This window comes from Pseudophryne corroboree, chromosome 6 (assembly GCF_028390025.1).
Source record: "Pseudophryne corroboree isolate aPseCor3 chromosome 6, aPseCor3.hap2, whole genome shotgun sequence".
Classification (NCBI taxonomy): domain Eukaryota; kingdom Metazoa; phylum Chordata; class Amphibia; order Anura; family Myobatrachidae; genus Pseudophryne; species Pseudophryne corroboree.
In genome coordinates this window covers 767,083,784-767,103,334 of record NC_086449.1, presented here as the reverse complement: position 1 = coordinate 767,103,334, position 19,551 = coordinate 767,083,784, and the positions used below count along the sequence as shown (strand labels likewise).

Here is a 19,551-nt window from a genome sequence, read left to right as displayed (position 1 = left end):
CGCAGACAGCGTTCAGGGCTGCCGCGGTCTGTCCCTGTAACGGCCGGAGGCTCCGTCGCTTAGGGGAAGGTAACTGCTCCATCAGACCGCGGACAGCGTTCACTGCTGCCGCGGTCTGTCTCAATAACGGCCGGCAGCTCAGCACTGCCAGCGCTCCCTGCACACACTGGTACAGAACTGCCATTACCAATTCCAGACGTTGCCGTTTGGTCTGTCCACGGCACCGAGGGTGTGTTCCAAGGTAATGGCCAAAATGATGATATTCCTTCGAAAGAAGGGAGTTATAATTATCCCGTACTTGGACGATCGCCTTATAAAGGTGAGGTCCAAGGAGCAGTCGTTGATCGGAGTAGCACTATCTCAGGAAGTGCTACAACAGCACGGCTGGATTCTGAATATCCCAAAGTCGCAGCTGGTTCCTACGACGCGTCTGCTGATATTGGGCATGTTTCTGGACACAGAACAGAAGAAGGTGTTTCTCCTCGGGTCAGAGACCTCCTAAAACCAAAACAGGTGTCGGTGCATCATTGCACGCTAGTCCTGGAAAAGGTGGTAGCTTCTTGCGAAGCAATTCCCTTCGGCAGGTTCCATGTAAGGAACTTTCAGTGGGACCTGTTAGACAAGTGAGGATCGCATCTTCAGATGCATCAGCTGATCACCCTGTCCCCGGGGCCAGGGTGTCTTTACTGTGGTGGCTGCAGAGTGCTCATCTTCTCGAGGGCCGCAGATTCGGCATTCAGGACTGGGTCCTGGTGACCGCGGATGCAAGCCTCCTAGGTTGGGGAGCAGTCACTCAGGGAAGAAATTTCCAAGGACAATGGTCGAGTCAGGAGACTTTCCTACATAAATATTTGGACCTAAGGGCCAGTTACAATGCCCTAAGGCAAGCAGAACCCGTGCTTCAAAACTAGCCGGTGCTGATTCAGTCAGACAACACCACGGCTGTCGCCCATGTAAACCGACAAGGCGGCACAAGAAGCAGGATGGCGTTGGCAGAAGCCACAAGGATTCTCCGATGGGCAAAGTATCACGTGCTAACACTGTCAGCAGTGTTCATTCCGGGTGTGGAAAACTAGGAAGCAGACTTCCTCAGCAGGCACGACCTCCACCCGGGAGAGTGGGGACTTCATCTAGAAGTTTTCACGCAGATGGTGAACTGTTGGGAACGGCCACAGGTGGACATGATGGCGTCCCGCCTCAACAAAAAGCTACAAAAGTATTGCGCCAGGTCAAGAGACCCTCAGGCGATAGCTGTGGACGCACTAGTGACACCGTGGGTGTACCAGTAGGTTTGTGTTCCCTCCTCTTCCTCTCATAACCAAGGTACTGAGGATAGTAAGAGAGGAGAAAGAACTATACTTAGTTCCGGATTGGCCAGGAAGAACTTGGTACCCAGAACTACAAGAAATGATCTCGGAGGACCCATGGCCTCTGTGTCTCAGACGGACCTGTTACTGCAGGGGCCCTGTCTGTTCCAAGACTTACCGCGGCTGCGTTTGAAGGCTTGGTGGTTGAACGCAGGATCCTAACAGAAAAGGGCGTTCCAGATTAAGTGATTCCTACGCTGTTAAAGACTAGGAAAGACGCTGCCTGAAGTTCAGACGACGTTAAGGGAGTACTGCATGTTCAGCCCCCTTTTGTGGCACCTTGGGATCTCAACGTAGTGTTGGTTTTCCTAAAATCACATTGTTTTGAGCCACTTCAGTACGTGGAGTTGAAGTATCTCACGTGGAACGTGGCTATATATATATCTATCTCTATCTATCTAGCTTCGGCTAGGCGTGTGTCAGAATTGGCGGCTTTGTCATGTGAAAGCCCTTATCTGATCTTCCATAGGGACAGGGCAGAATTGAGGATTCGTACCCAACTTCTCCCTAAGGTGATATCAGCGTTTCATTGAACCAACCTATTGTGGTGCCTGCGGCTACTCAGGACTTGGAGGCCTCCAAGTTGCTAGATGTAGTCCGGGCCCTGAAAATTTATGTTTCCAGGACGGCTAGAGTCAAAAAATACTGACTCGCTGTTATCCTGCATGCACCCAACAAGCTGGGTGCTACTGCTTCTAAGCAGACTATTGCTCGCTGGATCTGTGGCGCGATTCAACTTGCACATTCTGCGGCTGGACTGCCGCATCCTAAATCAGTAAAAGCCCATTCCACGAGGAAGGGGGCTTTTCTTGGGCACCTGCCCAAGGGGTCTCGGCATTACAACTTTGCCGAGCTGCTACCTGGTCGGGGTCAAACACGTTTGCAAAATGATAAGTTTGATACCCTGGCTGAGGAGGACCTTGAGTTTGCTCATGCGGTGCTGCAGAGTCATCCGCACTCTCGCCTGTTTGGGAGCTTTGGTATAATCCCCATGGTCCTTACGGAGTTCCCAGCATCCACTAGGACGTCAGAGAAAATAAGAATTTACTCACCGGTAATTCTATTTCTCGTAGTCCGTAGTGGATGCTGGGCGCCCGTCCCAAGTGCGGACTTTCTGCAATACGCGTATATAGTTATTGCTTAATAAGGGTTATTGTTATGAGCCATCCGTTGAGTGAGGCTCAGTTGTTGTTCATACTGTTAACTGGGTAAGGTTATCACAATTGGTGTGGCTGGTATGAGTCTTACCCGGGATTCCAAATCCTTTCCTTGTGTCAGCTCTTCCGGGCACAGTTTCCCTAACTGAGGTCTGGAGGAGGGGCATAGAGGGAGGAGCCAGTGCACACCAGATAGTACCTAATCTTCTTTTAGAGTGCCCAGTCTCCTGCGGAGCCCGTCTATTCCCCATGGTTCTTACGGAGTACCCAGCATCCACTACGGACTACGAGAAATAGAATTACCGGTGAGTAAATTCTTATTTTCACTGTCATGACTAGCTGCCACATCGGTGCCCTCTTGTTTGGTAGATTTGTATGCTTTATGCGCTTTTTTTTTTTTTTTTTTTTTTTTTTTTTTACGCTGGATTATTTATTCGTTGATGTATCCAGGGTTAACCATTCAGATTAGAAGAGCTTAGTGTGATGAGATGTGAGTGATATTTCTGCATTCTACTGTGCAGTTGAGTGTTAGCAGTAACACATCCACAGGATGGTTTATGACATTTTTTCTTGTGTCCTAGAGGATGCTGGGGACTCCGTAAGGACCATGGGGGTATAGACGGGCTCCGCAGGAGACATGGGCACTTTAAGACCTTTTAATGGGCGTGAGCTGGCTCCTCCCTCTGTGCCCCTCCTCCAGACCTCAGTTAGATCCTGTGCCCAGAGGAGACTGGTTGCACACTAGGGGAGCTCAACTGAGTTTCTCTAGAAAAGACTCTTAAGTTTTTTATTTTCAGGGAGCACTGCTGGCAACAGGTTCCCTGCTTTGGGGGACTGAGGAGACAGCAGACCCACTTTCCTGGACTGATGGGCTCTGCTTCTTAGGGTACTGGACACCATTAGCTCCAGAGGGTCGGAACACAGGTGTCATCCTTGCTGTTCGTCCCGGAGCCGCGCCGCCGTCCTCACAGCGCCGGAAGATAGAAGCCGGGTAAGCATAGGAAACAAGAAGAATTCAGATCTTCATGAGGTACCGCGCAGCGGTCGCGCTGCACGCCATTGCTCCCACACACTCAAGGCACAGCAAGGGCGCAGGGGGGGGCGCCCTGGGCAGCAATTATGGCCTCAGACTGGCACAGATATATAGACACTGCGGAGGATATATATATATATATATATATATATATATATATATATATATATATATATATATATATATATATATATATATATATATATTCATATATATATATTCTATCTATCTATCCAGCCAATACAAACAAATAGCGGGACCGAAGCCTGCCATCGAGGGGGCGGAACTTGATCCCTCAGCACTAACCAGCGCCATTTTCTCCACAGCTTGCTGCAGAGAAGCTGCTCCCGGACTCTTCCCCTGCTGTACAAGTAACGGGGCAAAAACGAGGGAAGGGTGGGGGCACATTGATTTGGTGTTAAATTTGTTATAAAAAGCGCTTACAGGTCTGGGACTTTGTTTCAGAACGAAGTGGTGCTGGGTGTGTGCTGGCATACTCTCTCTCTGTCTCTCCAAAGGGCCTTATTGTGGGTCTGTCCCCATATCCATATATCCCAGTGTGTGTGGGAGTCTCAGTACGTGTGTCGACATGTCTGAAGCGGAAGGCTCGTCTAGGGAGGAAGCAGAGCAGATGGTGGTAGTGTCTCCGTCGGCACAGCCGATGGCGGATTGGGTGGACATGTGGAATGTTTTGAATGCTAGTGTGGCTTTATTACCTAAGAGATTGGACAGGGCAGAGTACAAAGACCAATCGGGGAGTCAATCCATGGCTCTTACGGTGTCACAAGACCCTTCAGGGTCCCATAAACATCCCTTTACCCAGATAGCAGTCACCGACACGGATTCTGACTCCAGTGTCAACTATGATGATGCACGGTTACACCCAAGGGTGGCCAAGAGTGTTCAATACATGATTATTGCAATAAAAGATGTATTCCATATCACAGAGGACCCCTCTGGCCCTGACACAAGGGTCTGCATGTTTAAGGAAAAGAAACCTGAGGTAACGTTTCCCCCATCTCATGAGCTGAATGCTTTATTTGAAAAAGCTTGGGAAACTCCAGACAAGAGACTGCAGGTTCCCAAGAGAATTATGGCGTAGACTTTCCCCTCAAAGGACAGGTTACAGTGGGAATCCTCACCCACGGTGGACAAGACCTTGACGCGCCTGTCCAAGAAGGTGGCCCTACCGTCCCTAGACACAGCGACCCGAAAGGATCCTGCAGATCGCAGGCAAGAAACTACCTTAAAAGCAATTTATGCTACTACGGGAGCCCTGCTCAGACCGGCAGTAGTGTCTGCATGGGTGGGTAGCGCAATTGCAGCTTGGGCAGATAACTTGTCACCTGACATGGACACCCTAGATAAAGATAGTATTATAGTGACCTTAGGTCACATCAAGGACGCAGCGTTCTATATGAGGGAGGCTGCGAGAGATATTGGTCTTTTGGGTTCAAGAGCCAATGCCATGGCAATTCCTGCTAGAAGGTCCCTATGGACCCGTCAATGGACTGGTGATGCTGATTCAAAGAGACATATGGAGGCTTTACCTTTCACGGGTGAAGTTTTATTTGGGGAGGGCCACGCGGACCTAGTTTCCACAGCTACCGCGGGTAAGTCTTTTTTGCCTTGCGTTCCCCCACAGCAAAAGAAAACGCCTCAAAATCAGATGCAGTCCTTTTCGGTCTCATAAGTTCAGAAAGGGGCGTGGCTCATCCTTCCTCGGTAGAGGGAAAAGAACACCAGCTACGGCTAGTTCCCAGGAGCAAAAGTCCTCCCCGGCCTCTACCAAATCCACCACATGACGCTGGGGTTCCGCTGCGGGAGTCCGCACCACTAGGGGCACGTCTTCAACTCTTCAGCCAGGTCTGGGTTTGGTCAGACTTGGATCCTTGGGTGGTCAAAATTGTATCCCAAGGCTACAAACTGGAGTTTGAAGATGTGCCTCCTCACCTATTTTTCAAATCGGCCTTGCCAGCTTCTCCCCCAGAGAGAGCAATAGTTTCAGCTGCCATACAAAAGCTGTCAACAGAAAGTGATTATCAAGGTTCCCCTATTGCAACAGGGGAAGGAGTTTTATTCAACCCTATTTGTGGTCACGAAGCCGGATGGCTGTCAGACCAATTCTGAATCTAAAATCCCTAAACCTATATTTGAAGAGGTTCAAATTCAAGATAGAATCTCTCCGGGCAGTGATCTCCAGCCTGGAAGGGGGGGATTTTATGGTGTCACTAGACATAAAGGATTCATATCTTCATGTCCCCATATAGCCTCATCGGGCGTACCTGAGATTCGCTGTACAGGATTGTCATTACCAGTTTCAGACGTTGCCGTTTGGTCTTTCCACGGCCCCGAGAATTTTCACCAAGGTAATGGCGGAAATGATGGTGCTCCTGCGCAAGCAGGGGGTCACAATTATCCCATACTTGGACTATCTCTGGATTAAAAGCAAGATCAAGAGAACATTTTCTAAAAAGCGTGTCTCTTTCTCTCCCTGAGAGTACTACAACCCAGCAGGATTTTAAATCTGCCAAAGTCGCAGTTGGTTCCGACAACTCGGCTGTCGTTTTTGGGCATGATTCTGGACACGGAGAAACAGTGTTTTTCTTCCAATGGAAAAGGCCCAGGAACTCAAGAACATGGCCCAGGACCTGCTGAAACCAAAGAGTGTCAGTTCATCAATGCACTCGAGTATTGGGAAAGATGGTGGCGGCCTATGAGGCCGTTCCGTTTGGCAGGTTCCATGGGACCTTCTGGACAAGTGGTCAGGGTCCCATCTCCAGATGCATCGGAGGATACGCCTGTCTCCCAGGGCCAGGGTCTCTCTCCTGTGGTGGCTCCGGAGTGCTCACCTTCTAGAGGGTCGCAGGTTCAGAATTCAAGATTGGGTTCTCGTGACCACGGACGCGAGCCTCAGAGGATGGGGAGCGGTCACCCAAGGAGGCTTGTCTACACATCAATGTGCTGGAATTAAGGGCCATATACAACGGCCTGAAGCAGGCGGAGAATCTTCTTCGCAACCTACCCGTTCTGATACAGTCAGACAACATCACAGCCGTGGCACATGTAAACCACCAGGGCGGGACAAGGAGCAGAGCAGCAATGGCGGAAGCCACCAGGTTCTTCGCTGGGCAGAAAATCATGTAAGCGCTCTATCGGCAGTTTTCATTCTGGGAGTAGACAACTGGGAAGCAGACCTCCTCAGCAGGCACGATCTCCATCCAGGGGAGTGGGGACTACATCAAGAAGTCTTTGCAGAGGTAACAAGTTGTTGGGGACTCCCTCAAATAGACATGATGGTGTCACACCTCAACAGGAAACTTCGGACGTATTGTTCCAGGTCGAGGGACCCTCAGGCGGTGGCAGTGGACGCCCTAGTGACACCGTGGCTGTTTCAGTCGGTCTATGTGTTCCCTCTACTTCCACTCATCTCAAATATTGAGACTCGTAAGACGAACGAGTGCAGACAATACTCATTGTCCCAGATTGGCCTCGAAGGGCCTGGTATCCAGATCTTCTGGAAATTATCACAGAAAATCCTTGGCCTCTTCCTCTCAGAGAGGACCTGTTACAACAGGGGCCGTGTGTGTTCCAAGACTTACTGCGGTTATGTTTGACGGCATGGCGGTTGAACGCCAGATCCTAGCTAGGAAAGGTATTCCGGGGGAAGTCATCCCTATTCTATTAAAAGCTAGGAAGGAGGTAACGGCGAAGCACTCACCGTATCTGGAGGAAATATGTGTCTTGGTGTGAAACCAAGAATGCTCCTACGGAAGATTTTCAGCTGGGTCGTTTTCTGCATTTTCTACAAACAGGAGTGGATATGGGCCTAAAGTTAGGCTCCATTAAGGTGCAGATTTCGGCCTTATCTATATTCTTTCAGAAGGAATTGGCTTCTCTCCCAGAAGTCCAGACTTTTGTAAAAGGAGTGCTGCACATCCAACCTCCTTTTGTGCCCCCAGTGGGATCTTAACGTGGTGTTACAGTTCCTTAAATCGCACTGGTTTGAACCTCTTCAAACAGTTGAATTGAATTTTCTCACTTGGAAAGTGGTCATGTTGTTGGCCTTGGTGTCTGCAAGGCGGGTGTCCGAATTGGTGGCTTTGTCTCACAAGAGCCCCTATCTGATTTTCCATGTGGGTCCAGCAGAGTTGAGGACTCATCCTCAATTTCTGCCTAAGGTGGTTTCGTCTTTTCACATGAACCAACCTATTGTGGTACCTGTGGCTACGGATGCCTTGGAGGATTCCAAGTCCCTTGATGTAGTCAGGACCTTGAAAACTTTTATAGCCAGAATGGCTCGGGTTAGGAAAACAGAGGCACGGTTTGTCCTGTATGCAGCCAACAAGGTTGGCGCTCCTGCTTCTAAGCAGGCTATTGCTCGCTGGATCTGTAACACGATTCATCAGGCTCATTCTACGGCTGGATTGCCGTTACCAAAATCAGTAAAGGCCCATTCCACTGGGAAGGTGGGCTCTTCTTGGGCGGCTGCCCGAGGCGTCTCGGCTTTGCCGAGCAGCTATGTGGTCGGGTTCAAACACTTTTGCTAAATTTTACAAGTCTGATACCCTGGCTAATGAGGACCTCATGTTTGCTCAATCGGTGCTGCAGAGTCATCCGCACTCTCCCGCCCGGTCTGGAGCTTTGGTATAAACCCCATGGTTCTTACGGAGTCCCCAGCATCCTCTAGGACAGTGGTTCTCAAACTCTGTCCTCAGGATCCCACACAGTGCATGTTTTGCAGGTAACCCAGCAGGTGCACAGGTGTATTAATTACTCACATATTTTAAAAGGTCTACAGGTGGAGTTTATTATGTCACTTGTGATTCTGTGAGGAGACCTGCAAAACATGCACCGTGTGAAGTCCTGAGGACCGAGTTTGAGAACCTGTGCTCGAGGACGTAAGAGAATAAGATTTTAAACCTACTGGTAAATCTTTTTCTCCTAGTCCGTAGAGGATGCTGGGCGCCCGTCCCAGTGCGGACTAAATCTGCAAGGCTTGTATATAGTTGTTGCTTACATAAGGGTTATGTTACAGTTGAGATCAGTCTCTGACTGATACTGTTTGTTCATACTGTTAATTGGTTTAGTATATACCATGTTGTACGGTGTGGGCTGGTATGTATCTCGCCCTTAGATTAACAAAATTCCTTTCCTCGTAGTGCCTGTCTCCTCTGGGCACAGCTCTATAACTGAGGTCTGGATGAGGGGCATTGAGGGAGGAGCCAGCTCACGCCCATTAAAAGGTCTTAAAGTGCCAATGTCTCCTGCGGAGCCCGTCTATACCCCCATGGTCCTTAAGGAGTCCCCAGCATCCTCTACGGACTAGGAGAAACAGATTTACCGGTAGGCTTAAAATCTTATTGAATTCTATAATTACGAGAGCAGATGACTTTGTATGGGCTGGTGGAAACCGATCCCCTTGAATATTACATATACCCTTAGAGACTGTATATTCTAATGGCTTGTTTTGTTAGAGAATGCTATTTGACTTGCATATATCTTGTGCAAATTCTGTTTTATCTTTTCAGGTACTTGAACGAACAGGTAATTGGACGTTTCTCATTCAGATCCTTTGTTTCCAGCCTCACGTGCTCCTTATTAGTTTTGGATTCAGACACAATCTTCTCTTCGGTAACTTTTCACTCACTCTATAAAACATGCTTTGCTGTGTCCATTAGATAACTGGTCCATTTGGGCAGCTCCCAGATTATCGCTGGTTTTTATTTTTCTCCCATCATCCACATGGGAACACTGGAGCATTGCACTGTGCATTTGGAGTGATGGAGGACACTGGCACTTTAAGAATTGACAAGCATGAAATGGCTCCTGTACTGCCATACCCCAGTATGCCTAGTGAGCTCCGTTTGGTTAAAGTGCCCTTCAGAGCCGGGTGTCTTTCTTTCAGGCTGCTGTTCATCCTGTTCATTTTGATTTTTACATTATTCTTTTCCTGGGGCAGACTATGTGCTACCGGAGTACGTCTGCTATGTGGGTGACCTCCGGGGGACCTGCCATAGGGTTGTCTGGGTGTTTCGAGCGCACTGTCAGCTGATGCTGCCCCATGCACCGGAGGTCAAGTAGCAGTAAGTAGGATCCACTTTTGGACGAATCACCAAAGCCGTGGTTAACCTCTGTCCAGGGGGTGGGACCAGCAACTGCTGCTACAGCCTGCCTCACCACTTTGGAGAACAAGTTACAGCAGCCCAGTCCTCTCTCTGAGCACGCAACTGCATGCAGGTAGAAGCTGCCAATAGTACTCGCCTCAGCGGGAGCCGCCATTTTACACTGCTGCAGCAGGACTACCTGCAGTGCAGAAGCCGGCTAAGGAGGCCAACTACAAACTGTAGCCACCTTTTGTAGTGCCCTACTGGTTCTGGACTCGGGCTTGTATATGCATTCCACAGCGATTAATTGCGATGTATTAAGGGTGGCTGCATGTGTGCTCTTTCGGTGTTTGGCAGTAGTATTACACCTGGCAAAACTCTGTATAACATAGTTCTGTTTGGTAGTGGCAATCAGTCCCTGCCAACCATCTTTATATATCTGTACGCATCTGAGTTACTGTATAAAAACTGCTGCTGGGTGACTGCAACTAGACCATTGAGGTCTTGGGTGCACTGACCACCACGGCCCTGCTGGTGTGAACATTTTATGGCCATTTAATTTGCCTCCTCAGTTCTCTGAGACATTTTGTGTGTCACACAGCAGCATGCAGTAGCAACCATTCCAAAGTCTGTACAGCCAGATACTGTATCCAGGCAGAGGAGAACTATGTAGGTAGCGCATCACTGTTGCCTAGGACTGTCTGTTTCACGGGTCTGCCTGTGAATATATGGTTATACATGACCATGAGAATGTCTCTGCTGCAATTGCAGCCTGGCATCTGCTATGTCAGGGTTGCTCTCCTTCTTTATTTGGCATTGTTGTGTCTATTCCTGTGCGGATGGTACACCCTCTGTCTATAATATGCTTAGAACCCTCTCTTTGGGGCTCTGCTAGAATGGGTGAGAAGTTTAAAGGATCCCTCATTTTCCCTCTAGGTCAGGAAGAATGAATCTAGAAGGGGGATGTGGTTAAATTACCGGTTGTCTGGATCCTGGCAGTCAGGATGCCAATGCTGGAATCCCGACAGCCAGGAGAATGCCAGCGATATCCTGGTCCACGCCACCATCCGAGGGGGAATATAGTGTGGCGAGTGGACACTGCGCTGGCTGTCAGGTTCCCGGCGTCTGTCTCCTGACCGCTGGGTTGCCATACTGATTCCATCTAGAAGAGCTACTCATACCCTAATGTTGATCTGTTATTCTACCTTGTTTCACTAAGAATTAATCTTCCTTTAAGTATGGCTGGCACCAAAAGATTAGTCGCCATTTTTCCTTTAGATGCTTCCATGCTAAACAGCTATCTGTGCTGCCTCTGGGTCACCAGGTCCATTTTATCAAGTTTGTACCCATCAGAGTGGCAGCACAGCCTTAAGATAGAAAAAAGGGTAAGGGAGAGTGTCTTTGTTGCACGCAAGTATAATTAAAATATAACATTTATTACATTAATTTAAAACGTGTCCAACCACAAAATGAAGACAAAATTTTTTAGATTTGGTAATTCATAAAGTGCAAGACTCCACTGCCAATACCCAGCATAATACTCCAGTGTCCCCCTGTGGCAGGGATGGGGAACCTTCGGCCCAACAGCTGTTGAACTACACATCCCAGCATGCCCTGCAACAGATTTAGCATGGCCAAATAGCAAAACTGTAGCAAGGCATGCTGGTATGTGTAGTTCAACAGCTGGATGGCCAAAGGTTCCCCACCCCTGCCCTATGGATTCTGATAAATGGATTTCTCTATCGTCCTAGTGGATGCTGGGGTTCCTGAAAGGACCATGGGGAATAGCGGCTCCGCAGGAGACAGGGCACAAAAAGTAAAGCTTTAGGATCAGGTGGTGTGCACTGGCTCCTCCCCCCATGACCCTCCTCCAAGCCAGTTAGATTTTTGTGCCCGGCCGAGAAGGGTGCAATCTAGGTGGCTCTCCTAAAGAGCTGCTTAGGAAAGTTTAGCTTAGGTTTTTTATTTTACAGTGAGTCCTGCTGGCAACAGGATCACTGCAACGAGGGACTTAGGGGAGAAGAAGTGAACTCACCTGCGTGCAGGATGGATTGGCTTCTTGGCTACTGGACATCAGCTCCAGAGGGACGATCACAGGTACAGCCTGGATGGTCACCGGAGCCTTGCCGCCGGCCCCCTTGCAGATGCTGAAGTAAGAAGAGGTCCAGAATCGGCGGCAGAAGACTCCTCAGTCTTCTAAAGGTAGCGCACAGCACTGCAGCTGTGCGCCATTTTCCTCTCAGCACACTTCACACGGCAGTCACTGAGGGTGCAGGGCGCTGGGAGGGGGGCGCCCTGGGAGGCAAATGAATACCTATTTTGGCTAAAAATACCTCACATATAGCCTCCGGAGGCTATATGGAGATATTTAACCCCTGCCAGAATCCGTTAAGAGCGGGAGACGAGGCCGCCGAAAAAGGGGCGGGGCCTATCTCCTCAGCACACAGCGCCATTTTCCCTCACAGAAAGGCTGGAGGGAAGGCTCCCAGGCTCTCCCCTGCACTGCACTACAGAAACAGGGTTAAAACAGAGAGGGGGGGCACTAATTTGGCGATATGCATATATATATATATATATATATATATATATATATTAAGATGCTATAAGGGAAAACACTTATATAAGGTTGTCCCTATATAATTATAGCGTTTTTGGTGTGTGCTGGCAAACTCTCCCTCTGTCTCTCCAAAGGGCTAGTGGGTCCTGTCCTCTATCAGAGCATTCCCTGTGTGTGTGCTGTGTGTCGGTACGTGTGTGTCGACAGGTAGGAGGACGATGTTGGTGAGGAGGCGGAGCAATTGCCTGTAATGGTGATGTCACTCTCTAGGGAGTCGACACCGGAATGGATGGCTTATTTAGGAAATTACGTGATAATGTCAACACGCTGCAAAGTCGGTTGACGACATGAGACGGCCGACAAACAATTAGTACGGTCCAGACGTCTCAAAAACACCGTCAAGGGTTTTAAAACGCCCGTTTACTTTAGTCGGTCGACACAGACACAGACAGGGACACTGAATCCAGTGTCGACGGTGAATAAACAAACGTATTCCTTATTAGGGCCACACGTTAAAGGCAATGAAGGAGGTGTTACGTATTTCTGATACTACAAGTACCACAAAAGAGGGTATTATGTGGGATGTGAAAAAACTACCATAGTTTTTCCTGAATCAGATAAATTAAATAAAGTGTGTGATGATGCGTGGGTTCCCCCCGATAGAAAATTATGGGCGGTATACCCTTTCCCGCCAGAAGTTAGGGCGCGTTGGGAAACACCCCTTAAGGTGGATAAGGCGCTCACACGCTTATCAAAACAAGTGGCGGTACCGTCTATAGATAGGGCCGTCCTCAAGGACCAGCTGACAAGGCTGGAAAATATAATAAAAAGTATATACACACATACTGGTGTTATACTGCGGCCAGCGATCGCCTCAGCCTGGATGTGCAGAGCTAGGGTGGCTTGGTCGGATTCCCTGACTAAAAATATTGATACCCTTGACAGGGACAGTATTTTATTGACTATAGAGCATTTCTATATATGCGAGATGCACAGAGGGATATTTGCACTCTGGCATCATGAATAAACGCGATGTCCATAACTGCCAGAAGATGTTATGGACACGACAGTGGTCAGGTGATGCAGATTCCAAACGGCACAGTATGGCCGTATAAAGGAAGAGGACTTGTTTGGGGTCGGTCCATCGGACCTGGTGGTCACGGCAACTGCTGGAAAATCCACCGTTTTTTACCCTAAGTCACATCTCTGCAGAAAAAGACACCGTCTTTTCAGCCTCAGTCCTCTCGTCCCTATAAGATCATATCTGCCCAGGGATAGAGGAAAGGGAAGAAGACTGCAGCAGGCAGCCCATTCCCAGGAACAGAAGCGTTCCACCGCGTCTGACAAGTTCTCAGCATGGCGCTGAGACCGTACAGGACCCCTGGATCCTACAAGTAGTATCCCGGGGGTACAGATGGGAATGTCGAGACGTTTCCCCTTCGCAGGCTCCTGAAGTCTGCTTTACCAAGTCTCCCTCCGACAAGGAGGTAGTATGGAAAAAAAAAAAATTCACAAGCTGTATTCCCAGCAGGTGATAATTAAATTACCCCTCCTACTACAGAAAAGGGGTATTATTCCACACTATATTGTGGTACTGAAGCCAGAAGGCTAGGTGAGACTTATTCTAAAAAATTTTTTTTGAACACTTACAAAGGTTCAAATTAAGATGAAGTCACTCAGAGCAGTGATAACGAACCAGGAAGAAGGGGACTATATAGTGTCCCGGGACATCAGGGATGCTTACCTCTATGTCCCAAATTTGCCCTTCTCACTAAGGGTACCTCAGGTTCGTGGTGCAGAACTGTCACTATCAGTTTCAGACGCTGCCGTTTGGATTGTCCACGGCACCCCGGGGTCTTTACCAAGGTAATGGCCGAATTGATGATTCTTCTTCGAAGAAAAGGCGTCTTAATTATCCCTTACTTGGACGATCTCCTGATAGGGGCATAGTCCAGGGAACAGTTGGAGGTCGGAGTAGCACTATCTCGGATACTGCTACAATCGGCACGGGTGGATTCTAAATATTCCAAAATCGCAGCTGATCCCGACGACACGTCTGCTGTGCCTAGGGATGATTCTGGACACAGTCCAGAAAAAGGTGTTTCTCCCGGAAGAGAAAGCCAGGGAGTTATCCGAGCAAGTCAGGAACCTCCTAAAAACAGTGCATCATTGCACAAGGGTCCTGGTAAAAATGGTGGCTTCCTACGAAGCAATTCCATTCGGCAGATTTCACGTAAGAACTTTTCAGTGGGATCTGCTGGACAAATGGTCCGGATCGCATCTTCAGATGCATCAGCGGATAACCCAATATCCAAGGACAAGGGTGTCTCTCCTGTGGTGGTTATAGAGTGCTCATCTTCTAGAGGGCCGCAGATTCGGCATTCAGGATTGGATGCTGGTAACCACGGAGCCCAGCCTGAGAGGCTGGGGAGCAGTCACACAAGGGAAAAATTTCCAGGGAGTGTGATCAAGTATGGAGACTTTTCTCCACATAAATATACTGGAGCTAAGGGTAAATTTATAATGCTCTAAGCTTAGCAAGACCTCTGCTTCAAGGTCAGCCGGTATTGATCCAGTGGGAAAAACATCACGGCAGTCGCCCACGTAAACAGACAGGGCGACACAAGAAGCAGGAGGGCAATGGCAGAAACTGCAAGGACTTTTCGCTGGGCGGAAAATCATGTGATAACACTGTCAGCAGTTTTTCATCCCGGGAATGGAAACTGGGAAGCAGACTTCCTCAGCACGACCTCCACCCGGGAGAGTGGAAACTTCATTGAGAAGTTTTTTCCACATGATTGTAAACCGTTGGGAAATACCAAAGGTGGACATGATGGCGTCCCGTCTGAACAAAAAACGGGACAGGTATTGCGCCAGGTCAAGAGACCCTCAGGCAATAGATGTGGACGTTCTGGTAACACCGTGGGTGTACCAGTCGGTGTATGTGTTCCCTCCTCTGCTTCTCATACCTAAGGTGCTGAGAATTATAAGACGTAGAGGAGTAAGAACTATACTCATGGCTCCGGATTGGCCAAGAAGGACTTGGTACCCGGAACTTCAAGAGATGCTTACAGAGGTCTTATGGCCTCTGCCGCTAAGAAGGGACTTGCTTCAGCAAGTACCATGTCTGTTCCAAGACTTACCGCAGCTGCGTTTGTCGGCATGGCGATGGAAAGCCGGATCCTAAGGGAAAAAAGGCATTCCGGAAGAGGTCATTCCTACCCTGGTCAAAGCCAGAAAGGAGGTGACCGCACAACATTATCACCACGTGTGGCGAAAATATGTTGCGTGGTGTGAGGCCAGGAAGGCCCCACAAAGAAATTTCAACTCGGTCATTTCCTGCAAACAAGAGTGTCTATGGGCCTCAAATTGGGGTCCATTAAGGTTCAAATTCGGCCCTGTAAATTTTCTTCCAGAAAGAATTGGCTTCAGTTCCTGAAGTCCAGAAGTTTGTCAAGGGAGTATTGCATATACAAACCCCTTTTTGTGCCTCCAGTGGCACTGTGGGATCTCAACGTAGTTCTGGGATTCCTCAAATCACATTGGTTTAAAACCAGTCAAATATGTGGATTTGAAGCATCTCACATAAAAAGTGACCATGCTCTTGGCCCTGGCCTGGACCAGGCGAGTGTCAAATTGGTGGTTTTTTCTCAAAAAAGCCCATATCTGTTTGTCCATTCGGACAGGGCAGAGCTGCGGACTCGTCCCCAGTTCTCTCCCTAAGGTGGTGTCAGTGTTTCACCTGAACCAGCTTATTGTGGTGCCTTGCACCTACTAGGGACTTGGAGGACTCCAAGTTGCTAGAAGTTGTCAGGGCCCTGAAAATATGTTCCAGGACAGCTGGAGTCAGAAAATCTGACTCGCTGTTTATACTGTATGCACCCAACAAGTTGGGTGCGCCTGCTTCTAAGCAGTCGATTGCTCGTTGGATTTGTAACACAATTCAACTTGCACATTCTGAGGCAGGCCTGCCACAGTCTAAATCGGTTAAGGCCCATTCCACAAGGAAGGTGGGCTCATCTTGGGCGGCTGCCCGAGAGGTCTCGGCATTACAACTCTGCCGAGCAGCTACGTGGTCAGGGGAGAACACGTTTGTAAAATTCTACAAATTTGATATCCTGGCAAAAGAGGACCTGGAGTTCTCTCATTCGGGGCTGCAGAGTCATCCGCACTCTCCCGCCCGTTTGGGAGCTTTGGTATAATCCCCATGGTCCTTTCAGGAACCCCAGCATCCACTAGGACGATAGAGAAAATAAGAATTTACTTACCGATAATTCTATTTCTCGGAGTCCGTAGTGGATGCTGGGCGCCCATCCCAAGTGCGGATTATCTGCAATACTTGTACATAGTTACAAAAATCGGGTTATTATTGTTGTGAGCCATCTTTTCAGAGGCTCCGCTGTTATCATACTGTTAACTGGGTTTAGATCACAAGTTGTACGGTGTGATTGGTGTGGCTGGTATGAGTCTTACCCGGGATTCAAAATTCCTCCCTTATTGTGTATGCTCGTCCGGGCACAGTACCTAACTGGCTTGGAGGAGGGTCATGGGGGGAGGAGCCAGTGCACACCACCTGATCCTAAAGCTTTACTTTTTGTGCCCTGTCTCCTGCGGAGCCGCTATTCCCCATGGTCCTTTCAGGAACCCCAGCATCCACTACGGACTCCGAGAAATAGAATTATCGGTAAGTAAATTCTTATTTTTACTGGTAAGTACAGAAATGCTATTTTCACCTTCTATGAATTACCTGATGATGGGCACCTCTTATAAATGCTAAAAGTTGTGTAAATTTGAAATGCACACTACCTCTTAGAAAAGTAAAACGAAAAAAGAAAAAAAAAATTGGTTATAAGCAAGAAATTCCAGTTTCATGTTAAATGTCATGTTTAGTATTTCAGTATATCTTATCTTTGCCTTCCATCTTCCACTCTCATCTAGTCAGCAACTCTTCAGTTACTAGAAAGTTTCGGGAACTGGTGTGTGTTTTTAGTAATTGTTAACCCTTTTTTTTTTTTTTTTTTTTTTTTTTTTTTTTGTTACAATGTTATCCCAACTTGTTTGACTAAAATCATTTGTTTTTCTACAGAATTGTTTGGTGTCTTTCTGATTTAAAGAATCTCTCACACCATCTTTAAAGTTGCCACAAGTGTGTATATACTTGTTGTGGGACATTCTCATTTTTTTATTTGCCTTGTGTTTTTTGTTTTGTTTTTCCGAACCAGACACAAGTCGTTTTCGCATCCATCCTTAAGCCGAGATTTAAGAGAGATGACTTCCCATCACAGACATGACTCTTCAGGAATGGGTCTTCTCTCAGCCAATCCGTCCTTAAACCTACCGTCCAGTCTTGGACGGATGAGCCAAGGTTCAGGTCGCCGTTCCGCCTTTAAGTTTAGTCATCAAGGCTCTCGTGGCATGCGGCCTTCCAACTCTTCTCGAGGCTTGCCGCCTATATTTGGCCATGGTAACAGACCTGCTCCCCCTTCATCTTCTCAGCCCAGGGTCGACACTGATGAGACCAGTAAGGTTTTGGCCAGCTTTGGTTTTTCCCCCAGGGATTTGGATGAATGGGGTCTCTACCCTGTGGAAAAGATCACTCCTAAAAATTTGCCGCAGATCATTCTGGATCTTAAGAGGAGGAGGTCAGAAAATATGGCGCTACAAAATTTGAGAGAGGGGCCTTCTCGCGAGCCATTGAGAGTTTCTAGTGATGACACAAGACCCTTCAGAAGAGATCATTTTAATGATCGCTCATCAGGTCTTGACACTGTGGTAGACTACGGCCGTGGGAGCCGTTCTGAAGATCATGATTATCGCGATAGACTCGCGTTTGAGGGCCGGTTAAGAGAACGGGAGAGGCTTAGAGAAGAGCGTTTCCGACCTGATGCGTCTTATCATAAGGTTGATAATGTCTATAAACGCATGGGCTTCAGCCGGTCGCAAGAAAGATCTATGTATGGAAAGACCAGAGGAATGCCTTCAAATAGAAATATTGATGATTTCCATGGAGTGCCACCCAAAGGCTTTCCTTATCTCTGTTCTCTCTGTGATAAAAAAATTACTTCGCAGCAGGTGAGTTATTCCTAGCTCCATTATCTGTTTGAATTCTCAAGTCTCATGATGTTTGTATTTCACAAAACACTTAAAGTGGTTATTTCTGCCTTTTTAAGAAAATCAAATTACTAATTTTCTGCAGTCAAGCTTGGTGTGTACAAAAAATGTATACTTTTTCACATGCTTGCGATCATCTGCCAGGTAACAGTTCTTTGTCACAAACCTCTATCCCCAGACTGTTCCCTTTTTGACATAAGCAATTTTGAAGCCTTCACGCTATACTGACTTTACCATGGTTGATTTCCTTTATTGGGCAGTGTGATTTCATTTTGGAATGTGTTTTAGCCTAGCAAAGTGCACGGTTTGACCTATGGCAGAAGCACAAGACTTATTACCTGAAATAGTTTCTCAAAGGAAATCTGCCATGAATAGGTTTGGAGGCCTGGACTATTGGCCCCTGGCTTACTTGTTGGAAAGTGTACTCATGAGTGACACGTATTACAGGTTGAGTATCCCATATCCAAATATTCCGAAATACGGAATTTCTGCAGCAGGGTACACTGGTATTCCACAGGGAATAACATTGGGGTGTAGAGTTGGGTCTTGATCCGAGGCACCAACAGGCTAAAGCTTTGACTGTTCCCAGGATGTCTTGCAGCACCTCCTCTATAACCCCGTGCGCAGGAGCTCTGTTTGTAAGTTGGTGCCTGCAGTTCAGGCTGCTAACAGGGAGGGCTGCGCTAGGCAGCCCTGAAAAGAGCTTTTCTAGAAGAGAGAAGACTTCAAGGGCTGCAGCACAGGCACTTCATAGTGCTATGTGTTATTCTGACAAAGCGTGCTGTGGCTCCCTCACCTCCCCGCAGTGGCGCCCAGGTTGCCGGATACTTACACGAAGGGCTCTGGCTTCATCCAGGCACACCCACCGCTGCTCTCCAGGATCGCGTGGCCGCAGATGCAGTTAGGAGGTAAGAGGGTCCCCCAGGGGGGGACCTGCCGAAATCGCAATCTGGCGCGGCTTCCAGAGACTGACCGCGCCGCTGGTGTGGACACTGTTGCCAGGCAGGGACCCCACTATATCCACCAGGGCATGGGGCGCAGGTTGAATTTACTAAAATCCGTTTCAAATAGGCCCCCGCAGTACCCGGTGGTGAAGTCCAGCAGAGGGGATAAGACTCTGACCTGTAACCCCTCCCCCAGGTGCCATATACTGCAAACGTTCCCACCTTGGAGCTGCATCTCTCTCCATGTCAGCGTTTGGGCACCATTACACACAGCT

General features: G+C 48.3%; 1 protein-coding gene across 5 annotated transcripts in view; it reads left to right on the top strand.

The window, feature by feature from the left end:
• The window catches only part of LOC134933421 (matrin-3-like), a 111,299-nt gene that overhangs the window by 5,492 nt on the left and 86,256 nt on the right, over positions 1-19,551 (top strand). For 3 of the 5 annotated variants that reach the window (XM_063928621.1, XM_063928617.1, XM_063928618.1), the window contains exons 2-3: positions 9,089-9,191; positions 17,444-18,293. In XM_063928621.1, the coding sequence (XP_063784691.1) occupies positions 17,490-18,293 (804 nt within the window). In that variant the 5' untranslated portion in view covers positions 9,089-9,191; positions 17,444-17,489. The remainder of the gene's footprint in view (positions 1-9,088; positions 9,192-17,443; positions 18,294-19,551) is intronic. The other 2 variants (XM_063928619.1, XM_063928620.1) reach the window with 2 other exon arrangements.